The following is a 23,029-nucleotide window of genomic DNA, read 5'->3' on the forward strand; positions in this document are numbered from 1 at the left end:
GTTTCCTCTTACACATTCCCTTACTCTTGGGCCTGGACCCCTTAGCGACCTTCGTCATGTAACATTGTCTTAATCGGACAAAATGGTTTTTAAGAAATATCCTATTTAAACTCTTTAAATGATAGATTTACTTTTTTAATGAAAACATTTTATTCCTTTAAAAAGTGTGCAAATATTTTCTACAGTTTACTTTCCATAGAGAACATATTTTCTGCTTCTTACCTTCTTTAATAAATGCACAAATGAGCACATATATTTTATAAGTTAAAACTGTTAACTCATATACACATATAATGGCAAACAAGCATGCACAAGTTAAAGTTTTAAAGATGTCATGTGTACTTAATGAAAATTCTGATCTATTACTTCTGAACTCCTATGTCTTGAGTCTGAGGATACAATATGTCAAGAAAAAAAATAATTTTATAAAAAATGATTCATGTAATTAAAGTTGCGGGAGCTATTTCTTGAATCCTGGCGTGCTTGGGAAATGTACAATGCTCTCTTATATTAAAAATATTGTTAGGTATGCAGGCTACGGGAGTTACTAATTTAATTTTCATTCTATGTAGTCCCATTGTTCATTTTCTTTTCCTCAAGTCCTCTGTGTTCAGACATGAAAATTGACTTGCTTCGAGTTTCCAGTTTAACCTTGCTAGTAGTAAACCCAGCATAAAACTGTGGCTTGCTTTGGTACGCTAGCTGAGCCAGTCAACTTCGTTTCACAACTTGTGTTCATTGTTATCATTCCCAAAATGTACCCGATGACTATAGATAGAATACTGCTTTGCTACAAATGCTCTATCCAATCAAGTGGGAATGCAATGATATTGGGCTACTGCCTGGGGAGGCTGACCCAGTGCAGCTCACCATTGATTTCTCAGGGTCAGGGTTTCAGATAGGCTCTTTCTTAGGTGATAAATTCTAGATCCTGTGCTAATCATTGCAGGCTCACATTCTTGACGCCATCAGGGCACACAGAATGAATTAGGATGGGAACACAGTAATCAGAGTCAAAAGACAGAGATGTGGGTAAATCAGAACGCCCATGCATTGAGTTAACAAGGTAAGTTATAATATGCAAGCAGAACGGCCACACATGATGGCTGGTCAGTGTAAGGTTTCCTGAGAAACCAGATTATAATCAGAAGGTTACTTAATAAGCAGAGGTTTGGAACAAAGGGAGGAAGTTAGTTGCATGATATGAATGTTCAGTGGATCAGACTGAGAGAAGCTGACACAACATCATCACTGCACACAGCTATAGACGAGTTTAAAAGAACGTGAATCCTGTGTGAGTCTTGACTTTACCACTTACCAGCTCTGTGACCTTGAGAAACACCTAATCCCTTGATGTGTCGGTTTGCTTCTCTGTACAGTGAGACGGGACCGGTGCCTGTCTTAGGGTTATTGTGAAAGCCCATTTGTTACTATTTATTAAGCACGTACTCTGTGCTGGGCATTATGTTAGGCACTGAAGAAGAGCAGTAAACGAAACAGACAAAAATCCCTACCCTCATGAAATTTATGTTGTAATAGCAGGCAATCAACAAAGTAAGTAACATGGTGTGCTATAGGTGAAGGATGCTGCAGAGATAAATCAAGCAGGGAAACATAACCTGGGCAGTGGACTTCCTTTTAGATACAATGACATAATAAGTATGAATATGACAGAACCTAGAGTATCATATTTTTTACTATTATTATTAATACAATACTCTCATTTTATCTTCCATGAGGAACATGTGGAGTCTCGCTAGATGTGCCCCTCAGAGCACTACGCTCAAGTCAGTTCTGCTGTCTCCTGCCCCATTTGTCCCGAGCTGTCTTCCTTCTGATTGACAGAATTGCATTAGATGTGTTAATTCCACCGGTTAATTAACAGTTGGGTCTTTCTTTGTTCTGAGAGAGATTTTATCCATAAGGAGTCATTATACACATTTCATTTATCAGGAGTTGAGTTTTTATGTCTAACTGCAAGCATTCTAGAGATGTCCATTCTATAGAGTGATGTGTAGGACTCTTTTATAAGATGAGATCATATAAAAGGATTGCAATGCTTCATGGTCTCCAGGGAGAGGGTCTTGTGACCTGGAAATCAAAAACCTGCATCGTAGTCCTGACTTTCCCATGATCTATGAGGCACTGGGTAAGCAATGACACGTGTGTGCCTCAGTTTTCTCTCATGTGTCTTGGGAAGAATTAGGGTTGCCCTTCACGAGGTTCATGAGAGAATAAAATGAAACAACAAATATGAAAAAGCAATGACATATTTAAGTACTCTGTGGTTGAAATAGTACCAATTTTTGATAATTATATGGATGGTTTCTCCTTCATTTTTCCTTTCCTATCTACCAACTTTTTGCCCAAAAATCAAAATGGGAGTTGAAATGATAAAGCCTGGGCTCAGAGAATCTGAGGCTGCAAGAATTAATTCAGCCTTCCAGGTCAGCTCAGGAATCCCTCTCCCAAGGGAATTTCAGAGAACAAAATTAGCCAAGATCCACTGCCAGTAGGTTCCCTATTTTGTGTCTCCCAGTTAGACATTCCTTCAACGACATTACAAGGAGGTGATGAGGGAAGTGAAGGTACTGACCAGGATGCAAGAGAAGATACTGTAAATGAGGTTGGGTTGCCACATAACGGTGAGGCTTCAGTGTTATGCCAAGAGACCAAAATGTTTAGATTTTATAGGTTGGAAAATGGTAGTGTTTGAGCAGAAAAGCAGCTGTGGCACTGGTTTTATGGCATAGAAAAAAGGGTGTGATCTGAGAGACATAGTAAAAATATAATTACAAGTAATTAGTGACTACCTGAAAATAGCAGGTGGGGGAGGGATGATAGTAAGGACATTTTGCGTTTCATGTCTAAGAGAACTTGATATGTTTTTATGTATATATTTTAAAGAAATCACATCTGTTAAAGTCTACGCACAGTCTTACAGTGTGCATCTAACCCCCAAACATCCGAGTTCTTGCTGGGCTTGTGTGCCAGGCACTAAACAGAAAAAGCTAGTGGTCCTTAAGGGCATGGGACATCAGGAAGCATAGAAAGACATGTGTCCTAAACTGTTACATTGGCATTGAGGCTCCAGAAGCGCTGTGCACATTGTTTTAGTTTTGATGAAGAGCACATTCTTAGGCGCTCCTGGTTTGATCTTCAGCTCAGGCTGGAGGTCAGTTGCCAGTGACCAGCATGAGGGAGAGCCCGCCCGGTGCTGTCCACAAACTGGACCAGGTGGCACTGTGCTCTGTGCACCACTCAGTGACTCCAGTCTGTTTGGTGGGGCGTTAGCACTTGGACGCCAGCTAGAAGCCCAGGAATGCAGTGCCTTCCAGCCCCTGGATCCCTGGCCACTTGGAAGCTGGGCGTATCAGAAATGCCTCACTGCCTTGCATCAGCCGTCATAAGTGTATTTATTACAGTGGAATTCCATGCAATAGGGTGGTGATACTGTGACTGAGGGAATAGCACAGGAGACTGGGATGGATCAGGGGCTGGATGGAGGGGGGGTAAAGGGAGAAAATGGGGGACATCTGTAATACTGTCAACAATTTTTTTAAAATGGGATTTGGCTGATAGTTTACACTGCACAGTGCATCTTTTATCCTCTAAAATTTGTCCTAGTAATAAAATGGTTGTTAGAATAAATGAGATTTTTTTTTTTAATTAGCAGCTTAACCTGATAGTACACAACAAAAAATCCTCTCCTTCACTTTTTGTACTAGGCGTGTTATTGGAACGTTGCACGTAAGTAGTTTGTCTTGAATATTGAGACATACTTCCCATGCAACCAGGCACATTGTTGCTTAAAGAAATCTGATGATTATTCCTTGAGGAAAGAAGGCTTTTGAAATGCATTTTAAATAACTTTTGTTTGGTTGGTTTGAGCATCTGTATCTTAGGTTAAAATAATCAGACCTTTTTGCCAGTAGTTGGTAATTGTGGATAATCTAAACCAATACAATCTGTATTATATAGTTGTTTTGCCAAATCATTCCCCACAATTTCTTTTTAGCAAATTAAAGAATGAGGCAAGAGGGACAAAGATCAACTCTGATGGACAGAAATGTGGGGAAATTGTGCTTATATAATACATAAATCATGACCAGGCATATAGATCATAACCAGATTCTCAAATAATGTTGAATAGATGTTACTCTAATTCCAATAGGTAACGTAATTCCCAACACAACACAATTAAATGTGAGGCTATGGGTGACATTCTTTTAAATTTTAAGTAAGTACCCCAAATATAAAAAAAAAATTATTAAACTTTGGGGTGAACAACTACAACTACAATACCTTTTAAAAATATTTATAACCGTTACACAAATATATACTCAAATTACATTAAAATCATAATAGAAAAAAGTATTCCTGTCTGCGTGGGGACATTTATAGGTTATAACAGAACATCTGTTGGAGAGCTAAGGATAAACTTGAGTTCTTAACGGGATCTTGGAAGCCTTGGCTACCAACACTGGCAAAACCATCCATTTTCCATTCCTGGCAATAAATTTTAAATCCAAATAAATCCTGTTTGTAAGGGCACTAAAAAGCCTTGTCAGCTCCGAAGTTAAGTAGGCACGCATCCACTGGCCGCGTATTGAAGCCAGAGACAGGGCCAAAGTGCACACATCTCCTATAATCTAATTTTCAAGCACAAACTATGGCAAAGCCAAATATGGCTCCAAAGTCAAGGCTCCTTTAACACGGTTCATAGCATGACCCTGGGCTTGGGTACCAGGCAAAGCAAAAGGTCAGCATCACTTCCCTGAAACAGTGACCTTTGAAGAGAGGTGGTGATGAGAGAAGAGATCACCTTGATGTGTCAAAGTGGCTCTCTGTGCCCCTCGGGTAAGATAAACAGAAAAGGAGGAAGTAAAAGGATTAATCATGTGTTTACTAAAATGTAGAAGAGCTAAAATAGCCCTGGAAACAAGCCTCCTAGCTCTCTTTCTAAGTCCCAGTCCAGATAGACCAACGGAGTCAGCTCTGACTGGGAGGGCGCCGCCCCTTTGGCCAGAGCTCTTGCAAAGAAACTGAGACAAAAATAGAAGTCTTCCATTCTGAGGTGGCCTCCCTTTTCTCTCCGTGTGTCAGTGATTCTCAGACAGTAGATTCTGAGAGCCATGGCAGCTTGAGGAATTTGCATGTTTAAAAAGTGGGCACGTATAGGCAAAGGTTGCGTTTGCGGATATGGAACAAATGAATAGGCTCCTGGTGTCCACAGTGTTACTAAGCCCGGGGGGTGGGACAGAGTGGTGGGAAATCCCTCTGAAATTCCCAAGTAGCGATTGATGTGGGAAAATGTAACAGCTCACGTCAGGGTGACTCCTTGTTCTTGTCTCTGAAAATCTGTGACTTCAGGGATGTCATAATTCCATGAGGCCAGTTACAGAGCTCTCCTCCCACTCTCATTCTCTTTGGCCCAAACATATGTTTCTACATGTTGTACCCTCAGTGCCCTGCCCTCGCTCCCATTCCATTCTCCGCCCACCAGAAGCTTCTGCATGGCATTCATTTTCCAACATCATTTTAGCAAATCCTCACAGACACCCTGAAAGATAGGCATTATTTTTCCCATCTTCAGAGGAAGCAACTTAAATAAGAATCTTCTTCAATCAGACACCTAATGAGGGGCAAAGCTGGGATTCGGAGAACGGGCTGCCTTCAGAACCCCCTGCCCTTTAAATCACAGCCTGCTCTATTGGATCTCTGCACATGTAAGCCCCGTGTCAGCTGGGGACTGTCTAGAGTGGGTGCGCCTTGGTTAATGTTAGCACAGAGCGTACACCTTCCCCGCACAAGTCACTTAGCCTTTTACCTGAGTGCCCCTCACCTCCAGACCCTTGTGAAAAAGCAGCAGTAGTAGCAGAATTATTTTCTCCTTCTGCATCTTCTGTTTTGGCTTCTATGTTTATTCACCTAACATTTATCGGAAGCCGACTATGTGCTAGACACTGTTCTGGGCCCTAAGAACAATTGAGACAAAGCCCTGCCCTCCTTGACCTTGCACTCTATTGTTGTCGGAAATAGACAAGTGTGTAATGTAGGTCTTGACAGGGAACAATGAGAAAAAACAAAGCACGCGAAAGGTGTAGAGAGGGATGGAGGTATGTTATATTGCATTGTCAAGAACAACCTCTCTAGGAAGGTAACATCTGAGCAGAGACCTCGATGGAGTAAGTAAGCAAGTCCTGGAAAGACCCAGGGGTCAGCAAGAGCCAATCGCTGGAAGGAATGGGTGGGTTGTGAGGAGGACTACCAGGACAGCCCCGTGACTCGCCCTACTGAGGAAGGCAGAGGGTGCAGGAGAAGGACAAAGACTGAATCGCCTAGGGTCCCCTGGGCTAGGAAAGGAGTTTAGGTTTTAAGCCAGGAAAATTTATTCTAAAACATATATCAGTGCTTTCACATTTTGATTCAACAGCATTGATTATTTGTACCACACGAAATCCACTCCTGACAAGGGAATATGTAGAACAAACCAGAGTAAATAGTTTAAACCAGAGAAAATTCACAGGCTGGTGGCTTTCAAATTGTTCCTAACCCCGCAGGCGGAACGGATAGGGGGTAAAAGAGAGAATTTATTTAAGATCACAATCAAACAGCATCTTTTTTCACTTTATTCTTTTGCCATGACCACACCCTGGATAAATCTTTCTGCCTTGTGTGTTCATATCCTGTGTGTATAGAGCTGCAGGTCTCTGACTGTGTTCTATCTTCTGTAGCTCTTTTGAAATGTCCACTATTTATAGGTCTCAGACCAGCAACACTTAGCAAAATTAGATGCCCAACTAGCCTCGTTTCCTGATTGCTTGTCCATTGCTTTTGGGACACCCTCCCACCCCCTCGCCATCTGCAGCAGCTGATTTCCACATGGCCCACAACCAGGTTGGTGCCTATTCTGACCCCAACTATTCCATTTCAACCCTAGTTAGGGGCACTGCAATTCAATTCTGGCACTAACCACTTTCCTTACTTCAGACACCAACCATGCTTCAGGTGTCCCATCTGCACTTCTGAGACAGGCTGCAATTTCAAGTGGTTCCCACAATCCCCTCAGGTTCAATAATTCACTAGAGCAACTCGCAGAATTCAGAAAGACATTATATTTATCTTTACAGCTTCATTATAAAAGGTACAAATCAGGAGGACCAGCCAAATAGACACATGGGAGAAGGTCTGGGAGGGAACACAGAGCTCCCATGCCTCTCCCGTGGAATCCCAGGCATCACCTATTTGAGTTTACCAACCAGGAAGTTCACTGAGCCACAGAGTTCAGAGGTTTTAGTAGGCTTTTATAAGACTGAATCGTGGGCCACATGATTGAACTTAATCTTCAGCCTCCCTCCCTACCCTGGAGGTTGGGTTTTCTCAGAGTCCCAACCTCTAGCCACTTGTGCTTGGTCTTTCTGGTAACTATCCCCCATCCTGAAGCTATCTAGGGGCTCACCAGTGTCATCTCATTGGCATAAACTCAGGTGTGATCAGGGACCTTATGAATAACAATGACATTTCTCTCATTTTACAAGTAGGAATTGCTTCAGCATCTATTTCAGTTTTCCAAGTCTTTTATTCAGGAAATTCCAAGGATTTAGAGTCTTCCCTTGGAGACCAGGGACAAAGACCAGTACCAGTCAGATTATTTATTGTACAACAGTGTCCCAGCCAGGGAGGGTGAGGAACCTGGGAGTGAGCAGGTCTGCAGTGGGTGGGAGGGCAATGGAGGCAGAAGCAAATTGGAAGGAAAATGTGAGAATAAAACTGCCCAGGCTGCTATGGGGACCATTAACATGGGTGTATATACATGGTTTCAACTCTCAAGATGTGCATCCTCTAATTGAGGAGACAAGAAATAAACTCAAATTAGGAAGCAATTTAAAAGTTGGTCACTGTTCATTATAAAATGTCTCAGGGCAGCATCTGCGTTCTCATCAGCAGCCAATCATAACCAGGCATTATAGCATTTTATCGACTGGCTCCATCATGTGTCAGAAATGAGTTTTACATGTAGGAATTGCTTCAGCCTCTGTTTGAGTTTTTCAAGTCTTCTATCAGATTGCTATAGAAGACTTGAAAAACAAGTAAAGACAACCAGGGAAATGTGTCAAGTATGGAAAAATGCATAAAACCTAAATAGCATCAGTTGAAAATTTTGTGAAATTGCATGAAGATGTGAAAGGTAACACCTACAGCCTGATCAATGATTGTTTCTACATTGCATTTATATCAAACTGCCCTGTGACTCATGGCTGCCGTTCCTGTTCATGAACACTTGGGGCCTTTTGTGTCTTTGCGTCTTATCGTTATCATCAGCCTAGGAGCCATTATTCAAGAAGAGCCACCCGCCATTGTCCCGAGTGGCACTGGACCACACTCTTCTTTCAGCCTCACTGTGTCCTGGGCAGCCCGTAGCTCTGCCCTCTTTGAAGTTTCCCTGGCTCATCCTACTTGAAGTTACCTCATTTCTTCTCCCATGTCCCAGCTTCTTGGCAGAGTTGTGTGTCATCACCTACAGCTGCTGGGCTCATTGTGTTCAGATCGACATTGTCTGTGGACCCAGCTAGTCAGCTGTTGATGCAGTGGCAGCCTTAGTAAGATTCTTGTCAAGCTGTGCACCATCCTGTAGTTGTTCCAAGTCCCAGAGCCAGCTAGACAGTGGTCACTGCTCTGCTCTGCAAAGCTGTAATCTTAAAGAGTTCAGTCCCATTTTGACATCACACCTTGCTTGCCCCTATCCTAGAAGAACATACTGGTTTGGACTCAATTCAGATTTTTTTTTTTAATTCAGCATCCTCAATCCACATGATGTCCACTTTGAAGAATCTAGTGAAGAAATATTAGCTCTTTGATGCTGATTGGAAATTCAGCCTTAGTGTAAGATTTCTTGGGTTCAACTTGGCACATCATCTTGGTACAACTTGGAGTTTATTGTTAGGTCTCAGTGTCACGCCCATGCTCCAGCTCTTGGTGATAGACTTTGAAACAGTTCAGAGACTGGTAGAGAAGCCACTGATGATTTAGAAAACAAAACAGAAAGCTAAGAGAAATAAATAAATTATTTAGAGAGGTCATTGGAATGAAGGAGAAATTTCAGAGGAGTATTAATATCCATTCACTTTATAAGAGAAAAAGAAAGAATGGGGAATAATGAGAGTGTTAGGTATGGAATACTCCCATGAGAAATATGTCAAACCCCTTTTTTATAGCCAATGTCTAAGTGACCAAATTACTTGTGAATTTCTAGTAGACAATACCTCCGAATCATCTTCTCAGCAACTTAATACATAAATACAATTTTCTTATCTACAGAGGCAGCCCAGATACTGTTATGAAATGCTTTCATTACTCTAACTAGTTGGTCCAGGTACCATAAATCATAGTCCAGATCCTAATGGAGTCCAGAGGTACCATAGTTTTGACTGGAACAGTCCTTCCTGGTTATACCATTCTCTCAGCAATTTTTTTAAATGTTTTTGTTGATTTTTAAAGAGCGAGGAAGGGAGAGGGAGAGAGAGAGCACGCGTTGATAAGAAAGAGATACATTAATTGGCTGCACCCTGCACTCCCCGTCCTGGGGATATAGCCCACAACTGGGGCATGCACCCCAGCTGACTTCTGCGTGCAAGGGACAACGCTCAGCCAACTGAGCCACACTGGCCAGGACTCTGCAAAGTTTTTAATAACACTCCTTTCATGCTCAACTGTATCCTTGGTAAGCCAACCAATTATATGATTACTCAATCAATATATAACATGGGCACAGATAAGGATTGTTTTTTATTGCTTAAGGATGATTTTTTTAAATCTTTTTTTTTATTGTTGACACTATTACAGAAGGCCCTGTTTTCTTTAAGGTTCACCCAATGATTCGTGATGTTAAGATATCACTGGTTTGGTTTTGAATTAGAGTGGTTGTTCTCAAACTTCAGTACACATCAGAATCACGTTTAGTGCTTGTTAAAGCACGGATTACTGGGCCCCAATCTTAGACTTCTGATTCTGAAGGTCTGGGGTGTGGCCTGAGAATTTGCATTTCAAACCATTTCCCAATGATGTTGATGCTGCTAGCCCAGGGTAGACAGGCTTAGAGGACAACCAACTCTTACCCTCTTCTTGGGTAGTATTTTGAAGACAAGGGAAAAGGCATAAGGATAGACTGAACAAGTTAAAGAACAATTTGCTAAAATGTCTTAATATCAGGGACTAGTAAAAAAAAATCAGCTGGCAAGCTGGCCAACTGCAAACTCAGTTTAATCAGATTATGATGGGCAAAGCTCTGGCGTGATAGCCACATGCGGGGCCCTTCACTGAGCTCCCCTGTGCAATTTTGAGATTTGGGGACTATTAATTACAGGCAGTCCTCGGGTTACGTTGGACTCGATGTACGTCGTTTCATGGTTATGTCGCCATCTCCCATTTACAGTATTTATTTTTAAAAAAAGTTCCGTCATTGCGACGTATGTACATATGTGCTTTATGTTTTTTATTATTTATTTACCACAAGTAAAGGTCAGGAATTGTTATCTTTCTTTTAAGTTTTCTTACTGTTTCACTTCATTACTGCTGTGCATGTGCTCCATGTGACTGACGTAGATGCTTATGTAGGTGGGGTCCGACTTACGGTGAAAATCGCATTACGTTGCGCCGTAGGAACGAATCTCCGAGATAACCCGAGGACCTACTGTAAATAGTTTGCTCTCAAAGAAAAAAAAAAGCATTTTTTATTCCAAAGGAGGAATTTACATAGTCTTCTAGAAGATAGTCTTCTAGAAGGTTTACTCATTTCTTTGTGTGAGACAAACCTATATGTGATATATATATATATATATATATATATATATATATATATATATATACACACACACACATAGATACATATATATATATATATATATACACACACACACACACACACACATACACATGTGGGGGAAAAGACAGTGAACATATACAGCTGTTAAAACAGATTTTAATTCCATTTGTTATTGTGTTGCATTTGATGACTCTAGTGTTAAAAGATTTCTGGGAAGGTTTTTTCTCTAGAAATAGTATTTTCTGTATAGGCATTGTCTGTGTGTGTGTGTGTGTGTGGTGTGTGTGTGTGTGTGTGTGTGTGTGTGTGTGTATGATTTTCCTTGAGTTCTACATATAAATTTATTATTTTGTAATTTATTATTATTAATTTTCCTCCTAATAAGTCATATACAGTGGAGATGAATATGATGATTACATTTGAGAGAAATTTCAGGAGAGCCCTATCAAAATATCAGACAGGACATACAGAAAGCTGTTTTGATTTACATTTTAGAAAGAAATTGGTCAGTTATATGTCAATCCAGTTGAATTTCAAAGGACACAGCAGGATCCTTTCTCCACTTCCAGTCCATCTTTCCTTCCTCGTGAACCCAGGGCCTGCAACTAAACTCCTGTGAGAGCAGCCTCTTCGTTGCCCTCATTGAGTAACACTTGTCATACACCTGTGGCATGTTCATTAGGAATGAGGCTAGAAACCCAGACGACAGTATCATGGGTGGCCTTAAATTTCAGAGATCAGATTATGACAGCAAGGCCCCCATGTTGGTACGAGGTGAGAAGCCCACCTTGCCCCTGTGTCATCGAGCAGAGACTAGGATGGGGCACACAAAGCACTCTACCTTGACCAACATGATGCTTTGACTTCAGAAAGAGCCCTTGTTCCAGATCACGTTTCTAAGTGTGAAGTTCCAGGAAAGCAGGAATGGTGTCTGGCCCTCAGGGACCTTCCAGACAGTGGGTAGTATCAGCATCGTGAGTGTTCCTTTTAGAACTATTCTTCAGATTTCATTGAGCCAAATTGCAAAGAAGGGAATGCAGTGGGTCACACAGTGGCTTTGAAGAACGGTTATGCTTGTTGGAGGCTGTGCAACTGATTTTACAATGGAAAATGCAGCATACCATAAGGCTTAGAAGAAAATGGTAACTGGAAAAACCTTAGCACATTCTGAGCCTGGGAGCAGAGGTGAAGGTAGATAGGAAACGGTTTATTGATATTCCATTCCAGTACAATACATGGCATGTGCAGTGTGTTGCCCCACAGCAATATGTTGGCGCACTCTGCAAAATTTCAGTGAATGTTAAGTGATGATGTATTTCTATCAGTACCTGCATATGCATCTCTGATACAATGCTTAGAGGGTTTGTTTCTGATTTTCAGTAAATAGCCTTTAGCATATCCTAGAAGAAGAAATCAAGGGGGTTTAAGTTATCTATATGTGTGTTTTTTTTTCATTGTGGTCTCTGTTTTCTTTGGCAAGTTCAGAAGCTAAGCATTGATTTCTCCATTAGACACGAAGTCTTCCAGTGCAGGGAAAGGATCATAGGATTTCCAGTCACACAGAGAGACTAAACCCTGACCCAGCCTCTTATAACCCACATGACCATGGGCAAGTAACGAATCCTCTTCCTGCCTCAGTGTTGCCATCTGTAAAATGGGGATGTTCACAGTCTCTACCTTATAGGACTGTTGTGGACATTGGCTCTAGCATGACGGAAGTGCCTGACCCTTGCTAGACAGGCAACAAATGGGATATGTTACTACGATATAGAACTACGCTGTTGCTTTCTCTTTAGCTTACATGCAGCAACTTTAGATGTGCATCTAGTTGAGCTAAAAAGACATGGCAATGTCTCCAATGTTTGGCTCCCTAAAATCAGTCTCATTACTTTTTCATCTCATTCTAATGTGGAGAGAAATTACTATAGTCATTACATGTTCTTAAGCCTATGGTCAATTAAGCATCAACAGGGATGGATTATCGAGAGCTATTCCACTCCATAATTTGGAAGAACTTGTTCAGAAGTGGAAATCAAGTGCATGGACATTTGCTCCTGTAAGGCCTCTAGGAAACCTATGCTTTCTAGGTTTCAGGCTGAGCGTTTGTAATAAGCTGAGCTTGGATCCCGTGGTTTCAAGGTTGCTTCTAGCCTGAGTGATGTGTTTCTGTTAGCTCATTTGGTGAACTCCATATTTGGCTAAGCAATTTGATTTTTAATGTCTGCCTTGAATTCATAACTCACAGAATGACAAGCTGGAAGAGGCATAGAGACACCTGGGGTGACGTGCTAGTTGTACAGATGAGGAAACCGAGACTCAGGGAGTTTTCTCCCTCTTCTATCACATAACTAGATTTTCTTTGAGCTAAAACCAGAACCCAGTGTCCTGACTTCTAGGTCAGTGCTCTTTGCATTATACTACGTCGCCTCTCTCCCGTAAATGGGGCATCACACTGAAGAACCGCACACGAAAACAAAGCAGGCTAAGCTTTGACTGACACTGACAATCTAATCATTCTATTGGATAACTACAAAATTAAATAAGTAAAATTGATCCGACTGCTGGAGGGACTGAAAGATTTTTGCACTCCGATCTCTTCATCTTCTAGTCATCTTGAAAGGAACATTATTGTTAGAATTCAGGGAGACCAGTAGGGGTGTGCTTAGTAAGCCCTGTGTCCCTTTTCAGAGACATGACCAGTTGCATTTGAGAAACCTTGAGAAGCTCTGAATTTCCAAGACATTGACATTGGGATCTCACATTCCAGCCTCAGACATTGGGATCTCACATTGGGATCTCATTTTCCAGCCTCAGAGTCTAAGAGTCAATCTGCAACTTCCCTGGCTATATACTACCAAGACATTGGGATCTCACATTCCAGCCTCAGAGTCTAAGAGTCAATCTGCAACTTCCCTGGCTATATACTACCCTGTGGTAAAATATTTTCGTTCCTGGTGAAATAAGGAAATGATTTCATACTGACTAACCCAAGTCAGCATGGGAATCTGCTCATCATGATCACAAGATATACACAGCATGTAGGAGTAACCGAGAAGTAACAAATCAGATCTAATTGCTTTGCTAGAGGGCGGACACATACAAGTCGGCCTGGTGAGGTAGTGGGGTCCTGTGCACTGGCCACTGTTCTGGCTCAGGTTCTGGCTCAGGTTCAAGTCCTGGTCTCAACTTTCTCACCTGCTCAGACTGAGCCTTGCATGGAGTCTGCTCGGGGCGCCATAAGATGAGAGAGGAACCTTGGGGTGTTTAATTGGGAGCCGCTTTGAATGAAAAAGCACATGCAGCATTTATTCTAAGAAAACTGTTATATTCGACTTAATTTTGGTGAAAAGGATGTACTTTCTACACTAATTTGAAGAAACATCAAGTACGGGAATTAGCTTTAAAAGGCTGGCTTTATGCGAAAAAAGAGAACAAAAACAATTTAAGTTGGTGTGTGTGTGTTTTCCATTTCAGTGAGAGATGTAAGACATTCAAGTCAAGTTCTTTAAAAACCAAGAAAAGAAACCACAAAGCATTCAATATGGGGAAAAAATCATAATTACACCTTGTTTTCTTACTTTCAGATTATGGTCAGTTGGTATACAGAGGAAGGGAGGAATGAAACAAAATGCACAAAAGTAGGAGGGAAAAGACTGAGAGACAAGCAAACAACAAAAACAGAAAGATACAAGCAGTGAAAGAAAAATGAGAAAAACCAAAAGAGGTTTAAAAGAGAGAATGAGTTTTAGAAACTAAGAGAAAGGATGAGCAAGCGTGTCTATCGTGTACTTTCCTTACCCGGCCCCTGAGCACAGCTTGCTGTTATTTTTCTCATCCTTTGATTGAAGTCTCCCTCCACGTAGACTATCAATTCCATTAGCATGAGAATGAGCTGGGTTTTGTTCACTATTGTTTTCCCAGTGCCCAGCACAGACATAGAAAACACAGTAAGAATTAGTAAATGAAGGGATAAACAAAGGAACAAAGGAAGAAAAAAATGTGCAAGGAAAGAGAGTCCTGTGGCCCAGAGGCTGGGATGATGGTCCCCCAAGAGCTGGGTGTTTCCTCAAGGGCCAGAGACTCAGGAATACAGTAACCTCTCTGCAGGTCGTGTCATGAAACCTCACCCATGTTCTCTTTGGCTCAGTTACCATCTGCTCGCTAAGCATGAGAATATTTTGCCTGTTTCTTTTGGAAACTTTCTGAAAATGGATGTTTCACCATCCACACCTTGGGTACCACTATGTCACCTGGTACCTTCTCTCCCCAGGCTCAGCTATCTAAGGCTCTCAACCCCTTCTGTCCCATCAGCCCCCGGAGTCTGCCATTGTAGACCAACTCTCCTCTCCTCATCTGCTGCCTTCTTGGTTCTCCCAAGAGTTGTGCCTTCTCTTTTAACCAGCTAGTGGCAATGGCCCATCTTCCCAACCCCTCGACACTAAGGGCCTTAGAAGAGAGTCAGCAGACTCGGCTCCCCATCGCCAAGACATCACCACACCTTCACCCTCACATGAAATGCATTTTCTAAGCCTCCACATCACTGTCCTCCATACCGCCTGGTCACTCCTGTACATTCATCACAGATTTGGGTCCATGGCTGCCCACAGACCCCTCATCCACCCTATCACTGACCTCCCCCAGGATGACTTCAAGGACTTTGGCATGATTCATCCTGAAAATTAGCCTCTGAAAATACAGTGATTTTTTTTTAATTGTAGTAAAATATGCATAACATAAAATTAACCATTTTTAAGTGCACAGTTTTGTGGCAATAAGTACATTTACATTGTTATGCAACCATCACCACCATCCCTCTCCAGAGAATTTTCATTTCCCCCCGAATAAAACTCTGTAACCATTAAATACTAACTCCCTAAATTCACCAATATTTTATCAGATTTCAGGGACTCTCATCATAGAATTTTTACTTCCTAAAGTTGTTCTATTTATAGAATTTTAAAATTTATTATTGCACGTTCTGTCCACAGTCTCCAGTCTTACCGAGCAATCTTGATGCACACAGATCTGGGCTGGGATCCCAACTAAAACATTTGTTAGCCTCAGTTTCTTCATTTGTAAAATTCAGATAATAGATAGTACTGTACTTAATCCACATACTAAAGAGATAAGAGAACTGAAGTTCATTGGATGGTTGAAAGGATTCGGTGCTTATAGAACCTGCAGCACAGGTGTGTTCTTCTCCATCCCCCACTACCAGTCCCCACAGTCATGCTCCTCATTCCAGTCACTGCTTTGCTGTCATCCTTATCCTCCTCACACCTTAGTCTTTCTGACGCCGATTCCAGAGGACACCCCATCCTCTATTGGTCCAGCTCTCTGCCTCCACTGCACACCCACCTGGGCTGTTAGTGATCAATAGTCTTTGCTGGGGACACTAGAAGGCGTGGTCTCCCACCCCACGAGGCTGTTCATCCTGTCAGTTACAGGCATTTAACGGGCCCCCTACTTGACTTCCCATTCCCCACACCAGCTTTTTCAGCTCTTTTCCCTTCACTCCATCTCCCTAGTTTGCCACTACCCCAGGGGTTGTCATTTATCTTCTGTGTTTTCATAGACCCGAGTTCTTAAAGTTTAGTGCAACGAAGGAATAATGCACAACCCCTAAGAGGTTGATTTGGTGGGAGGAGATGAGGTTGAAATCTGCCATTTTAACAAGCAGCCCAGGTGATTTTGGTATAGGTAATGCACTGTCCACTTTGCTCGGAGGGCTGTCTGAAGCCACAAGCTCTTTGAGAGCAACATCTTGTCTTCTCTGATGTGCATCTCTAAATACCTGGCAACAGATGTGGAAGGATTGATGGAATGAATGAATCTGGCTGTCACTCTGCATTTCAGAATAAGTTACCATTCTCCTTTTGAAATGCTAATCAGCTACAGCAGTTTAAATGCAGTTTAAAACTCTTTAAGATGTTTTATCCTTAATCCTTTATCAGGCCTTTTCATTGCCATTGGGGGGTAGAGCATTATTAAGAACTTGCTATTCTCAGACTAGAACAACAACTACCAAAACGAAAAAAAGAACCAACGCAAGGGCTGGGTGAGAATCAGACAGAAGAGCAGAGATATGTAGGTTGGGCCTTTCCACGGTATCTTAGGAAGGAACGTACTGTGTGAACTCTCATTCTAAGGACCTGCCAGGCAGAGGTCTTCGTAGCCACTTTGTAGTGGGCTTTTCCGGAGCAGAAAACATCTTAAGCAGGAAGGTCACTGCTGGGGATGTTGGAAGAAGGTGACTTAGGGAAACTGGTAAATGAGGATGCAGACTGACATACCTCGTCAGTGGTTGGGAACACACCCCACTTCAAAGACTTCACACCCTAGCTCTCCCAGTTCCTAGTTTGTGACGTGGGTAATGTAACAGTTGAGGTCTCTTGTTTCCTCATTTGTGACACGGGGACAGTGTGATTTACCTTGCAGGCTTTTTTGAGGATTCAAGATGGAATGGAAGTAATGCACAGTGATTCTCTGATGTTGGGCCATCAGGCAGTTTCCAAGAGGCCTGGGTATCTGGTTAACCCTTTGTCTCTACGACAATGAAGGGGCATCGCGTGCACACATACCTGCACCAAGTCCACCTAGAAAAACAGAAGTGGGCCCAGCTGTTGCCCTCTGGGGAAGTCTGACTCTGAAGCCTCACCCCCTCTGTAGTAAAAAGTTTCCAAAGGGAGCAGACAGAGTAACCTAGGGCCATGCCCTCCCACTTCCCTCTTCCTGAGCGCAGCTCCGAGCCTGCCTTGGGGAAGTGGGAGGTAAACTTGCGTGGGTGGCTGGAACTGAAACATTTCTTTTACCACTTTCCTGTTCCTCCACCCCTTTCTCTTTTGTGCCCGGGGGATGTGGGGAGGAGAAACAGCTCACGCCTGTGCTGTACCCACACACTTGGATCTGCTCTCCCCAGCCTCCAGAGCCTACCTCATCATTCACCAAGATTCATTGAATGCCTGCAGGGTTCAGGGCGCTGTTCTCAATGTTGTATCCTGGACCTCCCTGGGAGCCCATAGGAAGTTTGTTGAAATATTGAAGATATTCCCCCAGCTCCTGAAGAGCAATATCTAACCCCCACTTCATTCCAACCCTCAGCCCCTCCCCATCCCTGGCTAGAAAGAGTGCTAAAAATCTTTGATTTATATGTTAATAATAATGAACACCTATAAACAGTCTTCAGGCTCCCTTCCATTCCTACTCCCTTGTTCCTGAATATTTATTTGTTTTTAGGAGAAGAACTTGGACTGGTTTCCTCGGATGCGAGCCATGTCTCTTGTTAGCAATGAAGGTGACAGTGAGCAAAATGAGATCCGGAACCTGCAGGAGAAGTTGGAATCGACCATGAGTCTGGTCAAACAGCTGTCGGGTCAGCTGGCGGAGCTCAAGGAGCAGGTCAGTGGGTCCAGGGAGCTGGGGCTGAGTGAGGGGGAGTCATTCACCACCTTGAGTGAGGGAGACCCAGAGACTCCTGGGAGCAAGCTCATGGAATTTATATAAAGAAACCCCACGTTGTGCTGTTGGAACATCTCAGCAAGCAGGGGTTTCTACTTCCCCACCTCCCCATCTTGTGTGACCCTTCTCCTTCTACGAAAGGGGGAAGGAAGGCATGGATGCCAAAATACAAAGACCTCTTTGCACTTTTTTTTTTTATAGAAACTCATATTTTCTGCCATCAGAGTAATTAAACTCATTGGAAAGGCAGATCATCATTAGTATCTGTCATCGCAGTGCTCTAATCATCCCCTACATCATGTAAAATTGTTAGCATCTGTAAAAATAATATCGAAAGTGACTGTGGGAGCTGTTAAAATGACTCTGGTGTTGGGGGTGATTATGTGACAAGCAAGGGCTGCTTTAAAAGAACCATGGTTCCTGTTTCTTAACCACAGAGATGGGGTTCGCTTTGTTTTCTCTGTTTATGGAAATGCACTTTAAAAATATTCTCTCTGTTTTGAAGAAACATATTCTCTACGATCCCAAGACAACCCTGTAGGTGCTTGGGAAATATTAACCCAAAACGGTGTGGCCCACCAGCACTGGGAAAGAGTGAGAAAATCAGCTCAAGACACTGTCTCTTTCTCCCCAGATGACAGAACAAAGGAAGAATAAGCAGAGACTGGGCTTTCTCGGATCAAACACACCCCATGTGAATCATCACATGCCGCCACACTGATACCATGGGGGAGAGCCGTGACTGGCCTTTCATCAGCGCCCTGCCTGACCACTGAATACAGAACTGAGCTGGAGGGGAGTGAACAGTGCCTATTGTTGAAAAGTTAAAAACAACCAAGTGCCAAGATGTTGCCTGGTGTAGCTCCGGGAACAATTTATAACTGTGTTTTCATGGTTGAAAAAACCAAACTCAAAATGCAGCGGCTGGAAAGCACACATCATGCATTCTTAATGCAACATGAAGTGACTTGCTCACGTGGACGGAGAGGGCAGGGAGAGGCAGGGCTGAAGGAGATGCCGTGCAGAGAGAACCACCTTTTGCTAAGTCCTTAAAGAGTCGGTTTTGTCTTAAACGCTGATTGCAACCTTTGTCACGGTTGGTTGGACTTTCTTTCTTTTAATTATGGCATGTAGGTCAGTGATACAGGAAGTCATACTCGGGTGGCTAAGTTTTTACTATAGAAAATAACTGAAAAGATTAAAAAATGAGAGTTGCAAAGAAACATGTTAGTGCTTCCAAACCGTAGCTGTCACAGGGCAATTTCCTTACTTACAACATGCAGCACAATGGATTTGTGGCTCTAGCAACTAGTGCTGGGAGCCTGTACCCTTCAAGCGGACATCACAATCGGATGTGATTGCTTTCTCCCAGATCCAGAGGGGCTCTGTCAATAGAGAGCACAAAAGGGGATCTTCAGAGAACTTGGGAAAAGCATGTTGTAAATCATGTACAGGCTAAGATTTTCAAAGATTTGGGGAAGAAAAAGCTACAGTAAGCCCCAGGGAAGAGTTTTTTTGAGTGTATGTGTGCTATTAAAATATATTGAGATTAATAAATGAAAATGGTTGAAGATGACAGGAAATACTGAGAAACTTGTGATAGTGGCATTTTATAAATATGGAGTAAAAGCTATTTGATTCATGTTTGCTGTGCTTAAAAGGAACTGAGTGGTTTTATTCCTGCAGTTGGGGAGGGAGGGAAAAATCCAAGAACTTTATTGAATACTCAAGAATATGAAGCATATCAATTACATCTTTTAAACTGTATTAATGAGAGCTTTTCAGAATGTAGAAAGATAATAATCTCTTCTCCAAATTATTTTTATATTAAATTAATGCAACCAGAATTTGTAGAAGGAGAAAATAATGTGCCATACCCATCTTATTCTTAGAAATGATGTTTTCAGAGTGTTAAAGCAAAATGGGATATTGAAAGTGTTAGGGGACCCCTGTGTGGCCAGGGAGCAAGGCACAGAGCACCCAAGTCTGGGAGATTCTTTGCAAGTTGACCTTCTGGCCCTGGCCCCCCAAGAACAAAAAATTGCCTCCAGAATCTTCAACTCTGACCTTCTTATCACCAAGGTTGAAGGTCTGGGCAAGGTTTGCTATGGCTGTTTTTAAAGCTTTGGGATTGTTTTGATATAGTTTAAGCTATTGGGTCCTAAAATTTTCTAATCGTTGGTCTAGATAGATTAGAAAGGATGCCTGGAGCAGCCCTGTTAAAATGTAAACTTGGAGAGAAACTATTGAAACCTCGATCAACAAATTTTTTCACTGACTCTCCTGTCACCCCCCTAATCCCAGTTCCTCCCCAAGTTGAGAATTCTTCACTCTGACATGATAGTCATTTTCCTGACCTGTTGCTGAAGGACCATGGTCCAGAGACAAAGAAATTGAGATATATATCTGCAGGCAGCACAGAACTTTGAACCTATTAGGCCATCAATAAATGTATGAGAATTCCACCATCACTAATCACCCTTAATTCTTTATTAAAACTTTAAACCCTCTCACATATTTGATTTTTTAAATGTCTTCACCAAAACCTAAGTAGAACAAAGCAGCCATTGTTTTCACCCAAGACCATCATTGTTATAACATCATTAGATAACTATTTTAATTAGGCAGAGAGTTTGGGGAATAGGGAAAAGAAAAGGGGTAGATTGAGCATATTCTAGTATAGGGACCTATCTCACAAAATCAAATATTTTTGATGTCTGAACATCAAGAGAATAGATTAATTTTTACTGATGAGAGCAACCTGTCTTTCAGATGATGAACTGTGGAGTCTTTCCTGGCACTGCGATAGTTCTTTTTTTATAGGACTAAGCCATTGGGTTAGTGGTAGCTCATTGTTTCTCAGCATAGTCTCCTGTGGGAAGTAGCCAAAAGATTGCAACTAAAAAGATGCTTATTTGTTCAGAATTAAAATATTTCTCAGTTGTGCTTCTCTTTCTTTTCTGCCTAAGTACTGAAGAGATTACAGGGCAAAATGAACAAAACAAAGCAAACAAAAAAGCCATTTTGCAGGCTATTAATTCATGACAAAGATAATAATGCAGAAATTTGACATCTAATTTATATGTTACATATATGTTTGTAATGCAACTGGAATATTTGAACTATACAAGTATTAGTTAACTTTCTCATATTTATATAGTGACATTAAATGCAATCATCCTTGATTTTGATGTTAAGGGAAATGTTTTCCTATTTATTTGTTAAAAATCCACATAAGGTTAAAAGTATCAGTTAATGCTGAATAGTTTAATGAAAGTAGGTTTCTTAAATTAAAATATTTTTAGATGAGAAAATGTTTGTATCATATAAGACTATAATATAAATAAATTGTATACATGTAAAATTTATCATTTTCTTCCCCTTAAAAAGTTAGTTTAGAAAAGGGCTTATTTTCTTAAATATTGAACTTTTTCTGTTGATGACAAGAATGCAGTTTCTAGATGGTTGATACTATCTGGAAGATATTTCATCCAAGTCAGAACTGTGTGCTTATGTCATATTCTCCACTCACAATTCATTCTTTTGAATGCTCTTTTTAGTTTATAGTTGTCTTATTACAAACAGCAATGCAGCCACCCCTACCTCCATGCCCCGGGACTAAGATGAGTGGAAAGACTGGGGATCTGGAGTCAACAAAGGTGAAGATTGGGGCTTCCTTATGATTAGGGGAAAGAAGGAGTAAATGACAGATGCTGGGAAGAAAAGAGCTTGCCCCCCCCCCCCAGGGGCCCAGTAGACTGGGACATAATAAGTAAATATTGCACAGGCATAATGACATACCAGATTACAGACTCAAGAGATGCTGCTTAAACATGCAGAGGACAGAGCTTTGTGGAAGAGTAGCTATAGGGTGCGTGTTCCTTCAGCTGGTCTTAAAGCTACACGGAATAACAAATCAGCATATTCTAACCCACAGACCCTTTCCAATATGCCATGACACATACTACAGTGCAAAACAGAGTGGATCAGGCATCTGAAACAAACACAGATGCCACAGGAACCAGGCAAGTCACTTGAATGGGTGAAATTGTGGCATCCACACCATACATAGGAAGAAGCAGAGAGGCCATGGTGAGCTTTCTATTTGCAAAATTTGACAAGTGGTTCCAGTATTTAGAAAATCCCTGAGGCCAGTTGAAGCCGTCTAGTCACTCATTTGTTATCTCCCCTCTAGTCACTCATTTGCTCTCTCTGAAATCATTGTAAAGCTATTCCATTTAGTAGAAGAAAAGACTAAAACCAAGCACAGGAGCGAAAGTGCATGTGAAACTTGAGAAATTTGAAAACAAATCCAGTTATCATCTCTGAATTGGCAGGTTTCCACAGACTTGGATAATTTATCGAATTATCAGACCAGTACTTCTCATTTCACCAATAGACGGTTTTCCCCCCAAAGTAGAGGATTGCTCTATTTGCTGAAAAACAAAACATGATTCTAATATATGTCATGATCAGATAAGTATAATTTATAAATTATTATTAATAAAATTGGATTTGTATAACTATTTCACGTGTGATACTTTAAGTGCCTTATTCATTTCTTACCGTGTTTCTAAATAACATATCCATTGGTAGGAAAGTCGTTATTATTGCTATTTTACTTAGGGACACATGAGGGGCAAAAAATTGGTAACTTGAACTAAGCTGATGAGCTAATCCATATGGAACATTGTGCCCAGCATTTATGCAGAGTTGGTCAAAACCCTAATTGGCCAACACCTATTG

The 23,029-nt window shown here is 41.6% G+C and overlaps 1 protein-coding gene across 1 annotated transcript in view; it reads left to right on the plus strand.

The window, feature by feature from the left end:
* The window catches only part of ITPR2 (inositol 1,4,5-trisphosphate receptor type 2), a 428,506-nt gene extending 405,706 nt beyond the window's left edge, over nucleotides 1–22,800 (plus strand). The window contains exons 56-57 of the mRNA XM_054719205.1: nucleotides 18,062–18,223; nucleotides 18,918–22,800. Of these exons, the coding sequence (XP_054575180.1) occupies nucleotides 18,062–18,223; nucleotides 18,918–19,004 (249 nt within the window). The 3' untranslated portion in view covers nucleotides 19,005–22,800. The remainder of the gene's footprint in view (nucleotides 1–18,061; nucleotides 18,224–18,917) is intronic.
* Nucleotides 22,801–23,029: the final 229 nt, after the last annotated feature.

This window comes from Eptesicus fuscus, chromosome 7 (genome assembly GCF_027574615.1).
Source record: "Eptesicus fuscus isolate TK198812 chromosome 7, DD_ASM_mEF_20220401, whole genome shotgun sequence".
Classification (NCBI taxonomy): Eukaryota; Metazoa; Chordata; class Mammalia; order Chiroptera; family Vespertilionidae; genus Eptesicus; species Eptesicus fuscus.